Raw genomic sequence first — 16,939 nt, 5'->3', positions numbered from 1 at the left:
AGACACAGAAACATAGCAGTCAAAAAAAAAAAAATCCACTTTCCTGAACTTTATTAAAGAAAAAGCAATGATGGTAAATCTCGAGAACATAGTCAAATTTCTAGGATTCTTCCCCTGAAAATGTGACATTTGATTTTCAAACACATGCCAGAGCATACATGGTTCCCAATTGTACTAAGTAGATGAGAAGCTGAAATCCTAAAACGTTCATCTTCCAACTTTCCCCAGTCTGTGGTCTGTCTTTGGATCAGCAATAATTGCCTGAACAGCTACTATGGCTTCATTAATTTTTGTCTGTAGCTCTCTGAGCTCTTCTATATGCAGCAATCGCAGAATTTGAGCAGCTTCATTAAGAACTGCATCTATTTTATAAGAAAACTGCATTAATCAGTATTCAAGACCATTTACTTGCCCATTTCTCCCCCAAATATTCAGCTAGTCTTTAAAAGTTGAGTTCAAACAAAATCACTCACCTCCTGTGTCAAAACCAAGAATATGTTTGTCTAAAGCAACAGGCAAGCCCTTAAAAAGAAAAGGACAAAATGAAACTTTATAGTTAAGAATCATGTTCTTTTCTTATCTGTAACTGAAAATCAGCTAGCTGTTCTGTTAACCCTTTTAGCTGCAGTGGCAAGTGGAGAATGTTCTCTACATTTGCCTTTTGAGGAGTGAAAGAATGGCCTCTGCGTGTAGTGGGAAGCTAGTTCCATCCCCCATTCCTTCCCATAAGACTAGGCATATAAAGCAGTTGTTCCTTTCACAGCTACACTCTGTCACTGCTGCTATGGAAGGGTAGATGAGCAGGGCTGCTGCTGTCCTGTTTTAGCTCCAATAAGCAGCAGAGTACAGGGCAAATGGGATGGAATTACTTTTAATATTTCTGAACACATTAATTTGTCTTTATACAAAATCTAACATATGTATTACTTCTCTTTCAGCTAGCATGATGATTACCAGATTACCTAGAGTTCTTTGGAAATTACTCTAAAATCAAGGAAAATGAGCAGACTCTAAACCATTTAGTTAACCCATCAGTACCTCTACAGAGTTATGCCAAAGACGGCAACCATGATGCTGAACTCTATGGAGTTTACAGTAACAACAAGAACAGGCAGTCTAAACTCTGCTGGTCATACTATATAAAATCTATACTTTCAATGTTAGAAAATGCTAAGCTGTCACTATTCGATTCTTGCCTATTAATGCAAACCTACCTACACTCCAACTACTTTAAAATAATACAGTATATAAGTGAAGAAATAAACAGGCATGTAAATTCAGCAAGCAAAACTAACAAGTAGAATTGCACTGAGTGGCTTTCTATGTCAGTTTTGTTTTCATTTTATTTGCCAAGAGACCAAGGAACAGCTGCCCTAAAGATCTTGACCAAATGCCCCAAGAGCTAGTATGGTTATAAACAAGAATACTCACTGTAAGAACTTCTCCTCTATATTACTATTTTGCATGGTACCTTGAGGGGACACTAACTTAAGACCAGGAGGACTGAAAATTTTACTTTCCAAACAAAAGCAAAAAGATCTGGCTATGCCCTTATTTGCACTGCCTTCAAACCAAAGGCACTGTTTTGCTGCATCAATGAATGCACGAATGATTTTATTATGCCAGAACAATTTACTGTCTGTTCTACAGTGTGGGTGAAAGAAGCTGATCTTTAATCCAATTTCCAGGGGCCTAATCCATACATAATTAATAAGCAATAAAAGCCTTTAAAACAAACAGTGTTTTTTAGTGGGAACTACACTGCCCTGGCATTAAAAACCTTTTCACACTGCTGGGCCTTGCTAAAGATGGGATCAGAGGACAAAAGACATTGGGGATTTAGGAGAGAAAAAAAAAGGACCAGAATCTAGAATGTCCCTTGTGCCCAAGACATCCATCGCAGTATCTATGCACAGTAAGAAGCATTATCAGACAACTGCAGATGCTGCTGCTAATCCCTGAGGACATTTCTCTACACAGTCCAGTCAGTGAGACTTCAGGGAGAATCTGAATTTCTAGTGCACTTTATCTAAAATATTGCAGAATTCAGGGAAAAATAGGGTGTATGGTTTCCTTAGCCTACAAAGTAGGACCGAAAAATGACAGGTGCAGTCACCTGTACCCAGGAACTTACACTCTAATATAGTCTCTATGTCCCTACCCCTTCACCTGGGCTGGTCAACTAGCTCATGCAGGCCTTCAAACACAGATCTTTGTCCCTACCTACCATAAGAGCGCTGGCTCTTCAATCAGACTGCCTGAGTTCAACCACTTACCAACTAGATGACCTTAGGTAAATTACTTTCTCATAAGTGATGCTAAGAAATGTGAATAAAATGAGAACAGATTTCTCTGAAGAAACGAAAGAGAAAGGACAGGATTTAGGTCAAAAGAAGGAAATTAATAAAGATAACGTGTGTTCTATTTTCCAGCAACTAATCAAAATAACCCAGTAAATTTTGCAAGGTAAATACCCTAAAATAAACAACTGGGCATGTGCTGGTAGACTGTTTGTGCTGGTAGACTGTGGGTATACTACCAATTACTGCTTTAAAGTATGAAATAAGTTTATTTTTCACTCAATAATGGCTATAATTGCTTAAGAACCAAATTCAATCCCACTGAAATAAGCTACCCTTTCTCCAACCAGTTTTAACAAAGAATGGTTATCTTAAGCAGATACATAAAAAATTTGAACTCATGACAATACCAGAAGAAACGTTCATTAATAATTAATTTAAAATTTATTGGAAAAAAATAATGCATACCTCTTTCGTTTGATTTGCTTTAGCAACTGCATCCTGTGTCAGGCGCTCCTGGACCAAAATGCGAATTGCCTAAGAAACGCAAAAGTAGTTTTTATTTTTTTATTAGCTGTTCACCTTTTCTGTTCTGAAATCTAGAGAATAAGGATACCCAATTTGATGAAGTTAGTTCATTAACAAAATGTTCATTAGCAAAATCAGCCAATAAAAACAAAACTGCTGACAGAATGAAAGTTTTCATGTTAATACTTTATAATGTGGAAAGATGCTCTCAACAATTAAAAGCATTTTTTGGAATAGGTAATTTATATGCATGAAAAATTTTAACAAAGGATACGTGGTTTAAACAAAAAGGGGGGGGGGGTCCTCCTTCTTACCCAAGACTCAACCATCCCTCTAGACAATCACTGGAACCAGATTACTGTGTATCCTTACAAGGATTCGATTGTATTACAAGTACGCTCAAGCATAAATGCGCACATACACGCAAACTCCTGACACAAAGAGTAGCACATCGTACACACTGTCCTTGACTTTTGTTCATTTAATTATAGTAAAATGTTTTTACTTCCCTCATACAACACTTTTTTTCTTCATCACCAAGGTGTTTTATTATGGCAGACACAAGTGCATTCATGTACCTACACACACTCAAAAACTAAGGTTTTTTAAAATGGAATTTTAATTAGTGGATAACAATTGTAACTGAAGGGTAGAAACTTGAAAACTTACTAATATAACAAGCCAAATGCTACATTTAAAAGCCATTATACCAGTCTTTAATAGGGGTCACAAATTTATTAATCAGTCTAGTTGCAGAATAGTCAATGATGTATGTGGCAAATCTATCAAGAGGTTTTCCATCTTGTCATGGATTGTTTGAATGCTTCATGCAACTTACAATTTTATAAAGCTTTTGATTATTGATTTATACTTTTCCCATTTGGGTTTTTAAAGTCTAACAAAAGCACCCCAGGTATGCTAGTCTCTTTGTCTTCTTACTCAGTTTATGATTAAAGGTGACATGACCACTGCACAACTGTGCCAAAACAATTTACATAATTCCTGAGTAAAGAATGAAACTCTGAAAGAGCTAAATTTCGATAAAAACAATTTATCTCATTTTTTGAAGTTTTAATTTATTTATTCATTTAAGTAATCTCTATACCCAAGTGGGGCTCAAACGCATGATCCTGAGATCAAGAGTCACATGCTCGGGACGCCTGGGTGGCTCAGTTGGTTAAGCAGCTGCCTTCAGCTCAGGTCATGATCCCAGCGTCCTGGGATCGAGTCCCACATCGGGCTCCTTGCTCCGCAGGGAGCCTGCTTCTCCCTCTGACTCTGCCTTCCACTGTCTGCCTGTGCTTGCTCTCGCTCGCTCGCTCTCTGACAAATAAATAAATAAAATCTTTAAAAAAAAAAAAAAAAAAGTCACATGCTCTACTCAATAAGCCAGCCAGGCAACCCAACTTTTTGTCTCTTGGCATCCAATATGAGTTGAGAAAATCTGAGTTAACATGCAGATTCAGTGTAGAGAATTATAATAATCTAGAAATAGTTTTTCTCTTGTTACAACTATCACTTAGTACAAACAATTCTAAAAAGTAGAATAAGTTACGGCTAATCTCTTGTGGGTAAAATGGAATTTAACTATAAAATTTACTGCAAAGTAGATTAAGGTAACTTACATGTATAAGGTATAGTCAAATGCTTGTCAATTTCTCATAAAATCAGTAATAATTTCTATAATAATTTCCAAGTCTGGAATCTTAAGTATCTTAAATATTACTCCTGTCCCTCCATACCGGCCCATACTGTCAAAGTTATGTGACATAATCTTCTGAAGTAGGAGTATATTCTTCCACTTAGAAATAAGAGACCTCTTTCACATCACTGAGTTCCCTGAAGTACAGATATGAACTGAGTGGCCTATATAGGATGGGGCACTAGGAAAACAAAAACATCTCCTCAAAGAGATTCTGGGGTACTTTTTTTTCTTTAAAGATTTTATTTATTTGAGAGAGAGAGCGAGTGAGCATGAGAGGGGAGAAGGTCAGAGGGAGAAGCAGACTCTCCATGGAGCTGGGGAGCCCGATGTGGGACTTGACCCCGAGACTCCAAGATCATGACTTGAGCTGAAGGCAGTTGCCCAACAAACTGAGCCAGCCACCCAGGCACCCTGGGGTATGTATTTTTTGACCAAATTTACCAGGACTCATTTTGGCATTTTCTATTATCTTAGTTAATACAGATCACAAATCTTTGAAAGGACTGACTAAATAGAAGTAGAGACATACAGAAAAAAGAAGAGACCACATGGTCAGAGTGCCTAGATTAAAATTCTGGCTCTCTCATTTTCTGTGTCATCTTGGACATTATCTATCCTCTTCAGGTCTCAATTCCTTCGTATTAAAATGAAAGGATACCAGCATCTACCTCCACTACCTCCGGGATTATTGGGAATGAAATCCTCTTTGCCAAGGACTGAGCACAGTAGCAGGCACAAAGCGAACACACTTTGGTATTAGCTGTTATTAGATAATCTAAATAGACAAAATCCTGAAATCTGCTTTAAGTACCACATTCCTCCACATTCTGGCAATTTAGTCATATATCTGTATGTCAAACAGAGGTAACTTTTAGAAAATGAGGTTTTTCTTCTCCATATAGTTTCTGTCAAGAATCAAGAATATGAAACCAACCTTAAGCATTACCAGGTAATCATCATGACGCTGAATCTGAAGAAGGTTAGCCAAAGCCATTACACCAGCCTTAAAATCAGGATTATTTACTATAAAAGATTAAAAAGGAAACTTAAAGCTCTGCAAGCATGTAATTATAAACATATATATAAGCACATAAACTTACAAAAAACATTTTTAATTTTCCAATAACAAGAAAAAAAAAAAAACTTCGTTTTTAAAACTGCTGCTGCTGAGAGCAGTGTAGGGGCATAGACCATTAGGTAAACTGATGAGGTCAATGGGTTCCCTATTGATCAGCCACATTGACCAAACCATAAATTACCAAGTTAACTCATGTTAGGATTGTGCTGTAACTTTTTCTGCAAGGCACATTTACATGGGACTTTTAAGTAGTATTTCTTCCCAAAGGTATTAATTTTAAACTAGATCCTTTCAGTAGACAATTTTCCCAAAAACCTTTTCTCTAAGCAGCTGTAGTTTGTCTAAGCAGCATACTATACTAATTCATAAGGGTAAGGAGCTTATTAATCCATGAGAGTAACTTGTAAATTATAAGTCCCAATGGGTCTCTCATGAAAGAATAAATTATTATAATACAATCTTTATACTTTAAAAAAGAGAATACTTAAAGGTATCTGGAAATGAAGATGACAAATTTTACCTAACTTGTCTCATGTCATTAGATTAGAAAAAATATTTTACGCATCCAGGAAGGCAAATAATCACCACCATGCTTAAATACAAATCAGATCCCCAAATCAGTATGAAGAAATCAAGGAATAGCATTCTAACATTCAGATATTCAGCTATATGAGGAGGGAGAAAACATACTATAAATGCTAATAAAAACAACAGAAAATAAAACATCAACATAAAGCATTCCTAATTTACCAAAACCAAGTCAACCCAGGGTTCCTCATTCTAGGAAATAAAAAAACATGTAAGGGACCAAAAATGTTGATGATATGCACTTATATACTTACCATCCAAATTGATCAATGGCTCTGCATTTTTAGCTGCATTGTCAGCATTTTTTGTGTTATCAGGTACCAAGTCCTTGTATTTTTCAGCTGTAAACACAGGCAAAAATAGTTTGTAGAACTGTACCTTAAGGTAAAATAAACATTGCTTATTTACGGAATTTAACTGAGCCAAACTGATTTTAAGCGTAAGATAACTCACCCAAAGTTATTTTTATGCTATAAAAAAATCCATTAGAAGGCAATGTGATTGTAGCTTTCTGATTAAGCTAAAATGATTACTGAAATATCTATACAAATATCTCTTCATTAACATTTCTAAAAGTAAGACATTTCAAACACCATCTATATTTGAGAAGAGAGGGTGTGCATTTACAGTCTGCTCAGAAACTTGGCAGGGGTAGAAGAACGGAAGTAGGTAGAGGTTACATGAGATTAAATACAGACTTACTAAAAAGTTTTTTTCCAAATTTTTTGAATGCCATATATGAAATCCAAAAACCTTGTCTTCTAAAAAAAAAAAAAATCAGCACTTCAAATACACCACCATCAAAAATAAACCTAAATTAATCATATGGAGACCTGAAACTCAGAATTCCAAAGGCAGGTTTATTACCTTCACTTGAGAAATACCTAACAAAACTTAAAAAGACTTTACAAATACACGTATTTAATAATAATTCACTAAACTTAATGCCCAAGATGCCATCTTTGGTTACAGCGCTTCTGTGATTTCTGAGTGAAACAAGAGGGAAAATAAAAGCATCAAACTTGGGATGCCTGGGTGGCTCAGTTGGTTAAGCAGCTGCCTTCGGCTCAGGTCGTGATCCCGGTGTCCTGGGATCGAGTCCCACATCGGGCTCCTTGCTTGGCAGGGAGCCTGCTTCTCCCTCTGCCTCTGCCTTTGCCTGCCTCTCTGTCTGCCAATGCTCGCTCGCTCTCTCTCCCTCTATCCCTGACAAATAAATAAATAAAATCTTAAAAAAAAATTAAAAAAAAAAAAAAAAAAAAAAGCATCAAACTTTAAGTCAGACAGGGGTTAGTGTAAAGGAGTTCCCACTGGCGAAAACTGGAACAGCGTGAACATCAAAGCAACAAAAAAACATTGTGCCCCCCGAGTAAAAGAAGAATCCATATATCTACACTAATTTAAATAAAAATATAGTGGAGAGAAGAGAAAGCGCCTCTTTACAGCAAAAAAGCCAACAAATAAGTGTATAACAAATGATGAAATTAGAAAAACTCCTCTAGCAATCATCAACATAGTAATGGACTCAGGCAAGAAAAATCAAATGGAAGCTAAAGGTAAAGTTTGGGCTCAAGTTTGAAGAGCAAAAGCATACTAACATCATCTCAAAGTATCTCCCCACAAGATACATATTAATTACAGAGGGGAAAATATTAACTTTACAGTGAAAAAAACCTTATCGAAGTGATGAGAACAACATGACCAGTAACAGGGCATATTACTACCTTAAACGAACACATTAGTTCTGTGTTATTCTTAACAAAAGTACAAACCTTGAACCTACTTATGAAGAAACCTCAAACAAACCCAAACTGGGAGAAATTCTACAAAATGAATGTCAGCATCACAAAGCACAAATAATGACTGAGTAAATGTTCCAGATGATAACAGGCTAAAGAGATATAATAACTGAATGAAAAACATGGTCCAGGACTGCTTTTGTTTTTTGCTTTTATAGAGAACATTGTTGAACTGGTGAAATGTGAGTTGTAACTATACATAACAATACTGAATCAGTACTGTAATTATGTAAGATGGTGTCTTATTTATTTTCTGTATATGTGCATTTAAGCATGTAATGGGGAAAGAATGTTTTTAAGTTATCAAATGATTGAGAAAAAATTACATATGTGCATATGTGTACATAGACAATAAGGCAAATGAAGTAAAATGTTAACATTTGCAACATATGGAAATGTGAAAATTCTTTGTACTATTTTGCAACTTCTGTAAGTCTGAAATTACGTAAAAGTTAAAAGAAAAACATTTTAAGTGAGATTTTAATCACCTTAATTGACAAGCTAATGAAAGGATTTAAAAAATGTTAAGGCACAGACAATAAAAATCCACAATGGTTTCATCAAATAATAAAAAATTTAAATACCTTAAATATCAGAAGAAAGCAACATATTAATGTAAAACAAAACAACAATAGCACCTCCTGTTGATAAGGGACAGTATTACTACTTTAAACACTTTTCCAAAAAATTACAAACTTGTTTTCTAGTTTAGACTTTAAATATGCTTTTGATACTACTTACTTTTCAACTATAATTCAACTAAAGCTTCAAATAAAATTCAACTACAATTTTTCCATATCAAACATTTACCGTATTTCAGATGCAAACTCAGTTTTGTTTCGTTTCGTTTTTTTTTTCACTAAAAAAGACCATGCTGTTATGTACTTAAATGTACTTAAGAGCAACTGTCAACTCCAAGGACACACAATCATATGGCATCTACTGTTCTTGGTACCTATGTAACCTAAACTGCACTATTATAAAAACGGGACACGTGAAATAAAAAAAGGGTAAAACAAAAATAAACTGAGATGTGAAAATAATTTTGGGGGAGAATAGCTGAAAAACACTGGAAAAGCTGGAGAAAATTTTGTTGCAAATTAACTAACAGTTTCCACCAACTCAGACTACAACAGATTTTGCTGAAGACCCTAAAAGTCAACTAATGCTACCAAGGCTTATGATTACATTTTATTTATAAAGAAAGAGAATCACAAGTGTTTTCTTTCTAAACTAAAACTGAAAGTAAAGAAAGAGCTTAAAACTTTCCTGAAGATTTCTGCCATAAGGCTTCTGAAATTTAAGTCTGAGGAACCAGCAAAAAAACAGCTGGCTGATGCTCCGTAGCAGTATACATAAGCATTCATACACTGTATTCACCAAACATTTTTTAAAGTTGATAAACACATCTACTGTATCTGAGAAACTGTGTCTGATACTGTGGCAGTAAAATCGTGACTAGTCCCTTGCATCCCCACCCCTCAGCCCCAAGACATCCATTATCCCAATTTCTGGAACCTATGATTATGTTATATTACATGGCAAAAGGGACTCTGCAGATGTGATTAAGGACCTTGAAATGGGCGATAATACCGGATTATTCAGGTGGGCTCAATATAATCAGAGCATCCTTATAAGGGGGGCAAGAAGATCAGAGTCAGAGAAGATGTGACAATGCAGAGTCACAAGGGAGATTTGAAGCTGCTACGCTGTAACTCTTAAGATAACCCGGCTAGAGTCCGGGAATACAGGCAGCCTTAAGAATGCGAAAAAGACAAAGAAATGGATCTCCTATAAAGCCTCTAAAACGAACCAGCCCTGCAGACAAACTGACTTTAGCCAAGTAGGACAGATGTTGGACTTCTGACCTCCAAAGCAGAACTGTAAGATAATGAATTGTCTTAAGTCACTGAATTTGTGGTAATTTGTTACAGCATCAATGAGACTGGTAGAAGTACTACATAGGGGGAAAAGGCTGAGTATCAACTTTTTTAATTTAATGAGGCAAGCAAGACACATAAACAAAATGGCAAGTGACGAATGACAAAAAATATACAAGGCAAAGAGCTATGAAAGTTGAGAAAAAATATTACTGTTGCTAGGTGCCATTTAAGCTGGATCTTACAATCATGAATAGGATTTAGATGTGTATAGATAGACTGACATGAAATAATGGCCAAGGAAAAGTGTAAGCAAAGAAATCTAGGGGAGATAAAAAGATTTAAACAGGAAACAGCACTCTTATAGTCTGGCTGGGATGTCAAGTATGTGAATACTGGTTAAATGCCAGTTATCAAAGGCCCTGAATACCAGGCCAAGGATCTGGAGCTCTTTTCATAGAAAAAGGGAAAGCAATGTTGTTTCTGAATATATAATAAGAGGTTCTTTGAAAGCAAAGTGTGGCATTCTAAAACATTTATGTTTCAAAAAGTAAGCCTGGTGGGCCATGAGAATGAAAACAAAGGATGACACTAATGGGAGAGGAGTCTGAAAGATACTATCTCAGCAGAAAATTAAGAGCCTAAACCAGGGTGGTAGCAGTGGGAATGAAGAATAAAAGGTACAATGGACATCGGAAAAGATGGATGGTGACAGAATGGGAGGAAAAAGAAGACAATGATCAAAAAGGCTTCAAAAGGGACACTTGGGTGGTTCAGTTGGTTATGCATCGGACTCCTGGGTTTCAGCTCAAGTCATGATCTCATGGGTCCTGAGGCAGAACCCCGCCTCGGGCTCCATACTCAGCAGAGTCTGCCTGATGTTCTTTCCCTCTGTTCCCCCACCACCACCCCGACTCTGTGTGCACACATGTATGCTTTCTAAAATAAACAAATCTTAAAAAAAAAACAAGGCTTCAAAAGCAGAAGATAAAAAGGACTGGGAAGTGACAACCAGATAAAAGAGAAGAACATAAAACTCAGAAGATGCAGGTAAGATAAGATAATTGGATCTTGACACTGGCAGGCCTTTCAAAATGAAATAGTCTAATGAGAGGAAACACAAGTTTACTGGAAATTTTTTTAACTACAGGTACTAATACTAAAAAGTTTCCAATATTATTTTTTTAAAATATTTTGTTTATTTATTTGAAAGACAAGTAGGCAGAGAGAGAGAGGGGGAAGCAGGCTCCCCGCCAAGCAGAGAGCCCGATGCAGGGCTTGATCCCAGGACCCCGAGATCACCACCTGAGCCGAAAGCAGAGGCTTTATCCCACTGAGCCACCCAGGCACCCCGTAAAGTTTCTAATATTATTAAGTGTCTATAATAAAATAACATGAAACATATATAATAAACATATTTTGGCCTATAGTACCTATTGGCATTAGATCTATGTTTCAGTCTCTTGTGAAACTACCTGCTGCAAACAATACTCTGAAATCCTATCAATTCTAGGACTCTAACAATTTAATCCAGAAGGCTAAGGTGCAGACTGTGAAAGACAGCAAATTTACCAATTTAATGTTACTTTGTGAGAAGACAAATACCAGGAAACACCATTCCCAAATTCTAAAAGAAAAATCTAAATACCAATGAAAGATAGTTGCTTTTAATGTCTTATGATAAAAACAAAAACAAAAAAACAACTTTTTTGAAGAAAAGTCTTTCCTAGATAATTTAGGAGTTATAGGGGATGAGAAATGAACACAGAAGGATGGTTATGAAAGTAAACTTTTCACCAGATGCTAAAAAGGAAAATGGGGATATATTAAACTTATAATGAACCAGAGGTGAAACAATGTAAGACAGAGAAACTCAAACTATTAAGTTCCTACTCTGAAACACTCCTTTTGTTCCCTTTTCTCTTCCTCTCTTTAAAACACACATTCCCCACAAAACATACCATTATCTCCATATTCAAGTCTAACAGCTAAACCAAGAAGCCAGTCAATTGCTTCTTGTCGATCTTGAATCTTGAAAGGACAGTTAACATCTTTGAGATACTGTGAAGAAAAAAAAAATCTAGTTTCATTATTACTATAATGTCACAGAATGAAAAAAATGGTAGAGTTGAAAAGAGATCTTAGTTTGGATCTCTAAGAATATAAACAACATTTACATTACTAAATTGTTGATGTAATTATATAATCCAAAGGAAGGAAACATTTAAGTGTACCACTTAAGGAAAAAAAGTACTTCCATCATGCTTTTTCAAATTTTTACTTTTGGAGATTCCAGGTAGGGCGCCATTGATCTAAAACAACTTCCTTATTTTACAATGAGGAAAAAAGGCCTAGATATTCACACTTGCCAACAGTTACACAACTTGATTGAGAACTTGAACACAAACTTTCTGATTCCAGGTCTGAAAACACATGGAATGATTTAAAAACAAACAAACAAAAAGCTTTCAAAAGAAGAATATACAAATAAACCAATTATTTTCTAAACCAAGCTTTCATATTATGGAAACGCCACTGAATACAGTAAGCCACGTGACACATGTAGAATGTAACCAACCATTTTAGATGATTGCCAGAAACTGTGTAGCCAAGAGACCACTGTCCTTCAAATGGTCTCTTAGGAGCTAAAAATCTTGTTTCAGGAACAACACTATTAGTCAAAACTTCTCTAACTCCTCTTGGATATCCTTTTGGGCCTAATTAATAGATTAGCACTTTTTAGCTGTAACTCATTTTCTAACCAAAAATTTCATACCCCTGCTAATAAAGAAAACACCTCATTCACAAGATATGGTCATGATGCAGAAAACAAATCCACCTTCAAAGTATAAAAAATTACCACTATTAAAGATATCCAAAGTGTCTCATGATCTGAAAGTAATTCCAAAAGTTACGAATCCGTTTGCTGTGGCAAATAAAAATTAAGTCAATTTTCATATTTTTAAGGGAAAATACCTTACTCTTCAAAGTAACATAGCTGATTAAAATGTTTAATATAATGATACTAGAAAATGTGATTTTTATTCTAATTTGAAAACAATTCCCCTTTCTGTAAAAATGTTACTACAATTAAACTAAGTCAATGGGAAAATTATTCTAGCCACAAAAATAAGCTATATCCACAAAACTTTTCAGGATTATTTGTAATTTTTTTTTAAAAGATTTTATTTATTTATCTGATAGATCACAAGTAGGCAGAGAAGCTGGCAGAGAGAGGAGGAAGCAGGCTCCCTGCTGAGCAGAAAGCCCAATGCGGGGCTCCAGCCCAGGACCCTGGGATCATGACCTGAGCAGAAGGCAGAGGCTTTAATCTACTGAGCCACCCAGGTGCCCCTTCAGGATTATTTATATTGTACACAACAATGGACATCTTTGTATGTTAAACAGAACCACAAACAAGAAATAATCTTAGTTTTCAAGCACATTTAAGTCTTACTTTAATAAAATAAGTGTGTTATCGCTATCTTTTGGTCTAGGAAAAAATCTGATTTAGGTCACCTTTACCATTTATAGAATACATGTGACCATTTATTTAAGAAACCTCATGGCGTTTCCAGACAAAATTTTCTAACACTGAAAACTTGCAAAAGGTAGTATTTGTTTTAAAGACAAACATAATAAAGTTAAATCCCTGAAATCCCAGCTTTTCTAACACTGATCTTCTTAACTTTTACTTATTTTAAAAGAACAAAGTAATTTTAAGCTTAACTGTCTTCATAACATTTTTAGAAAAGCTCTCTGTACTACTTTTGTTTAACTTTCTAATTCATTACCTTTTCAAAGAACTTGGGCCAGTCACTGCTGTGGATGTTTCTTAAATTACCTCTGTCTTCAATCTTGTAGTGTCTGATTTTCTGGTCTTCAAGCCAAACAATAAAGTTTCTAAATTCTGTTTCATCTGCAACAAAAACATTTCGTAAATCACTAGAAACACTAGATAAGAACACTTTCTTCTAACAAATAAATGGCTTCGTGGATTTTTTTTTTTTTTTTTTTAAACTCAAGAGTAAATTAGCTGAGCTGCCTGAAATAGAGGAGTTGAAAAGTGCAGGTTTTGGATGAACGGAATAACAAATATCAAATTCCGGGCCTGCATTCATATTCCAGCTACAAACACTCAGTGGTTGTGTGAACTTGGGCTAATCACCTTAAATTATTGTGCCTCAGTTTGAGTTACAAAATGAGCATAACAGGACTTTCCTCTTGGGGTTGTTATGAAGATAAAATAAAGTTAATAAAAGCGTCTGGCACACAGTTTTGCTACTTAAGTGTTGGTTATTATTCCAGTTCTTTTGAGAGGGGAAAATGAGGGAGGACTGGGCAAAGTTAAATTTACAGTAAAATACAAGAAACTAAATGACAACACAGAAGAACAGAAAATATCATTGTCATTTACTGTCATAAATGCAAACGGGAGAAAAGTTCATTCATTTAATTCTCCCACATCTTTCTGAGGAAGGTAATATCCCCAATTTATACATATGAGAAAACTTAGGTCCAAAGATTCAAATCTAGATCAAAGCTCTACTGCTACTGACCCCTTTTTATTAAATAAAGTAGAAAAAGAAGGTTCTGTACATTGATATGCTTCTACAGGAGATCAACAAAACACCCTTATACTGCTCAGAAACCATTTTCAATGTCAAATTCAAGCTGCCATTAAAAAGTCTTGAGGATGATACAATGGTCCTAGTACCCTGGGTTGTAGGGGACCACTTTCAAACTTGTTAGTCTACCCAAGGCCAAAAAACTCTGGAAGACATGAGAGTAGTGATTGAATAACATGTACTGAATAACATGGGTACCAGTGTTAATGCATTTTAAAAGTTTAACGCTGAGAAATCCCAAATACCTTTCCATTTACAATTCACCCGCCCCGATCACCTGCTATTAACTTTTTCTGCAGGACTCGACAAGTCTGTTACTGTGCGTGCTTACCCCAACACTGTCGGTCCTGGACTTAACTGTGCAGGATCTCAAACTGCTGCGTGGGGTCCCACTGAGCCCACCCCGCCATCACCCCCTAGTTCCTGGAGGGCAGTGAGCTAGTCTCTTAAGTTACTCAGCACCTTCCCCAGATTTCAGCAATGTACTGAACGTATCGCCCAATTACCAGGGGAACCATGGAGCTGAAGGGCTAATTGAGAAAGCGAATACTCTCTGGTGTGCTAAGGGTGTGGGTGGAGGTTGCCGGTTGGAGTTTAGCAAGTGCACAAACTGTTTGTGCCCAGGCAGGAGTGCGTGAGGGGGGCTCCGAAGCCAAGGGGCGGCGGAACACGGGTGCTGGGCAGCTGGGCCAGAGGAACCACCCCCTCCTCCCCGCCCGGGGGGAAACAAGGCCGCAGAGGGTCCGGGTGGAGAGCCCGGGTGCGGGTGCTGAAGGGGCGGCCGCCGGCGGGGTCACAGAAGCGCGGCCGGCCTGGGCCGTCTCACCTTTGCAGTTGAAACCAGCCGGGTTGTGGTAGTCAAGGGCCGTCAGCTTGCGTCGGAACATGGTCCCCGCGTCTCGCTCTGGTCTCCCGGGGTTCGGCCGGGAGAAGACAGGCGAGGAGGAGCGGGCGGCGCAAGCACCGGCGACGCGGCGAAAGGGCGGGCAGGCGCCTGGACGCTCCGAAATGACGGCGGCCCTCGCCAATCGGTGCTTAGGAACGGCGGAGCCGGCGAATGCCCACCAATCGCGGCCCTGGCTGAGGAGGCGGGACCACGTCAGGGCACGTCGACGCTCAATAAACTTTATTGTCAGCTTCCTGGTTGTACAATAGGCAGAAAGCGGCTGAAAAGCCAGTTATCCCGTTTTCCGGGCCAGGTTCCTCTTGCTTTTCTTGTCTTCCTGATAGAGCAGGCAGAGAATAGTCAATGTAGAGTTTTTATTAGCCATTCCTCCCATTGGGCCATAGAAGTAGTGTTTAATAATTTTAATGTGTTCATTCATTCATTTATTATGTGCCTCCTACATAATAGGTACTCTTTTTTTTTTTTTAAGATTTTATTTATTTGAGAGAGAGAGCGCTCGCTAGAGAGAGCACGAGCGAGCGGCGGGGGCGGGGAGGTGGCGGGGGAGGGAGAAGCAGACTCCCCACTGAACAGGGAGTCCCACTCCAAACTGAAACCCAGGACCCTGGGATCATGACCTGAGCTCAAGGCAGACACTTAACCGAGTGAGCCACCCAGTGCCCAACAGGTGCTCTTCTTACACTGCTAATTCAAAGACTTTCAGCAGGGTCCCTTTCAGACTAGTTGGGAGAGATCCACAAGTAAACGTACAACTGTAACACTGTGTGATGGTTCCAGACATCACCACCAGCTGCGGAATCTGACGCCAGAAACGGAGCCATCCTTTACTACCTCTCACCCCTAGTCATAGCATCTCATAGATCATCCATTCCTGTTGTTCTCTCATGTCTCAGATCCTTCACCTCCTCCCACCTCAAATCAGGCGTTTATCATTTTTGCAAACTCCAGTGATCAGATTTCTTAGGGTCAGTCTTGCCTTCTCCAATCCATTCCCTCCCACCCACTTCAGCAACCATAGTGCCTTTCTCAAGCAAAAAACTGTTTATAATTTTTTAATGGTTCGTATCATTGGGTGATTCCCTGTTGCCTTTTGGAAATAGTCAAAAGTACTGTACTTAAGACTGATCAAGTCCCTGTCTATTTTCAGACATTGGTGAGAAAGCAGTGAGCAAGATAGACCAGGCCCCCACTTTCACATAGTTTAAAAGACCACCGAGGCAAGACAAACGATAAAGATAAACAAGCATAAACTGTGGCTTGAAGATGGCAAGGAGTTCACCAGGCAGTCAAAGGGTAATGTGTTTTCAGGGAGGCAAGGAAAGAACAGCAGCATGATCCAGAGTCTGGAGGGCAGGAGAGAGTAACAGCTGATGTGACAGTGGACAGAGGTGGGGCCTGATCAAGAAAGGCTTTTCATGGGGCACCTGTGTGGCTCAGTGGGTTAAGCCCCTGCCTTCCTTTCATGGGGCACCTGTGTGGCTCAGTGGGTTAAGCCCCTGCCTTCCGCTCAGGTCATGCTCTCAGGG

General features: G+C 37.9%; 1 protein-coding gene across 1 annotated transcript; it reads right to left on the bottom strand.

Annotated features, from left to right (window-relative positions):
* Positions 1-34: 34 nt before the first annotated feature.
* RTRAF (RNA transcription, translation and transport factor) lies at positions 35-15,509 on the bottom strand. Its single transcript, XM_004738782.3, has 8 exons — positions 15,333-15,509; positions 13,673-13,797; positions 11,840-11,939; positions 6,454-6,540; positions 5,468-5,556; positions 2,769-2,837; positions 474-522; positions 35-362 (listed from the first exon to the last, which is right to left on the bottom strand). Exons 1-8 carry the CDS (start codon positions 15,391-15,393, stop codon positions 208-210), a joined length of 735 nt encoding a protein of 244 aa, XP_004738839.1. The 5' UTR covers positions 15,394-15,509; the 3' UTR covers positions 35-207.
* Between the last annotated feature and the right edge of the window lie 1,430 nt (positions 15,510-16,939).

Source organism: Mustela putorius, unplaced genomic scaffold, assembly GCF_011764305.1.
Source record: "Mustela putorius furo isolate JIRA1106 unplaced genomic scaffold, ASM1176430v1.1 tig00000129_pilon_pilon_pilon, whole genome shotgun sequence".
In the NCBI taxonomy this organism is placed as follows: domain Eukaryota; kingdom Metazoa; phylum Chordata; class Mammalia; order Carnivora; family Mustelidae; genus Mustela; species Mustela putorius.
The sequence above is the reverse complement of the archived record's forward strand: the minus strand, read 5'-3'. Positions and strand labels throughout refer to the sequence as shown.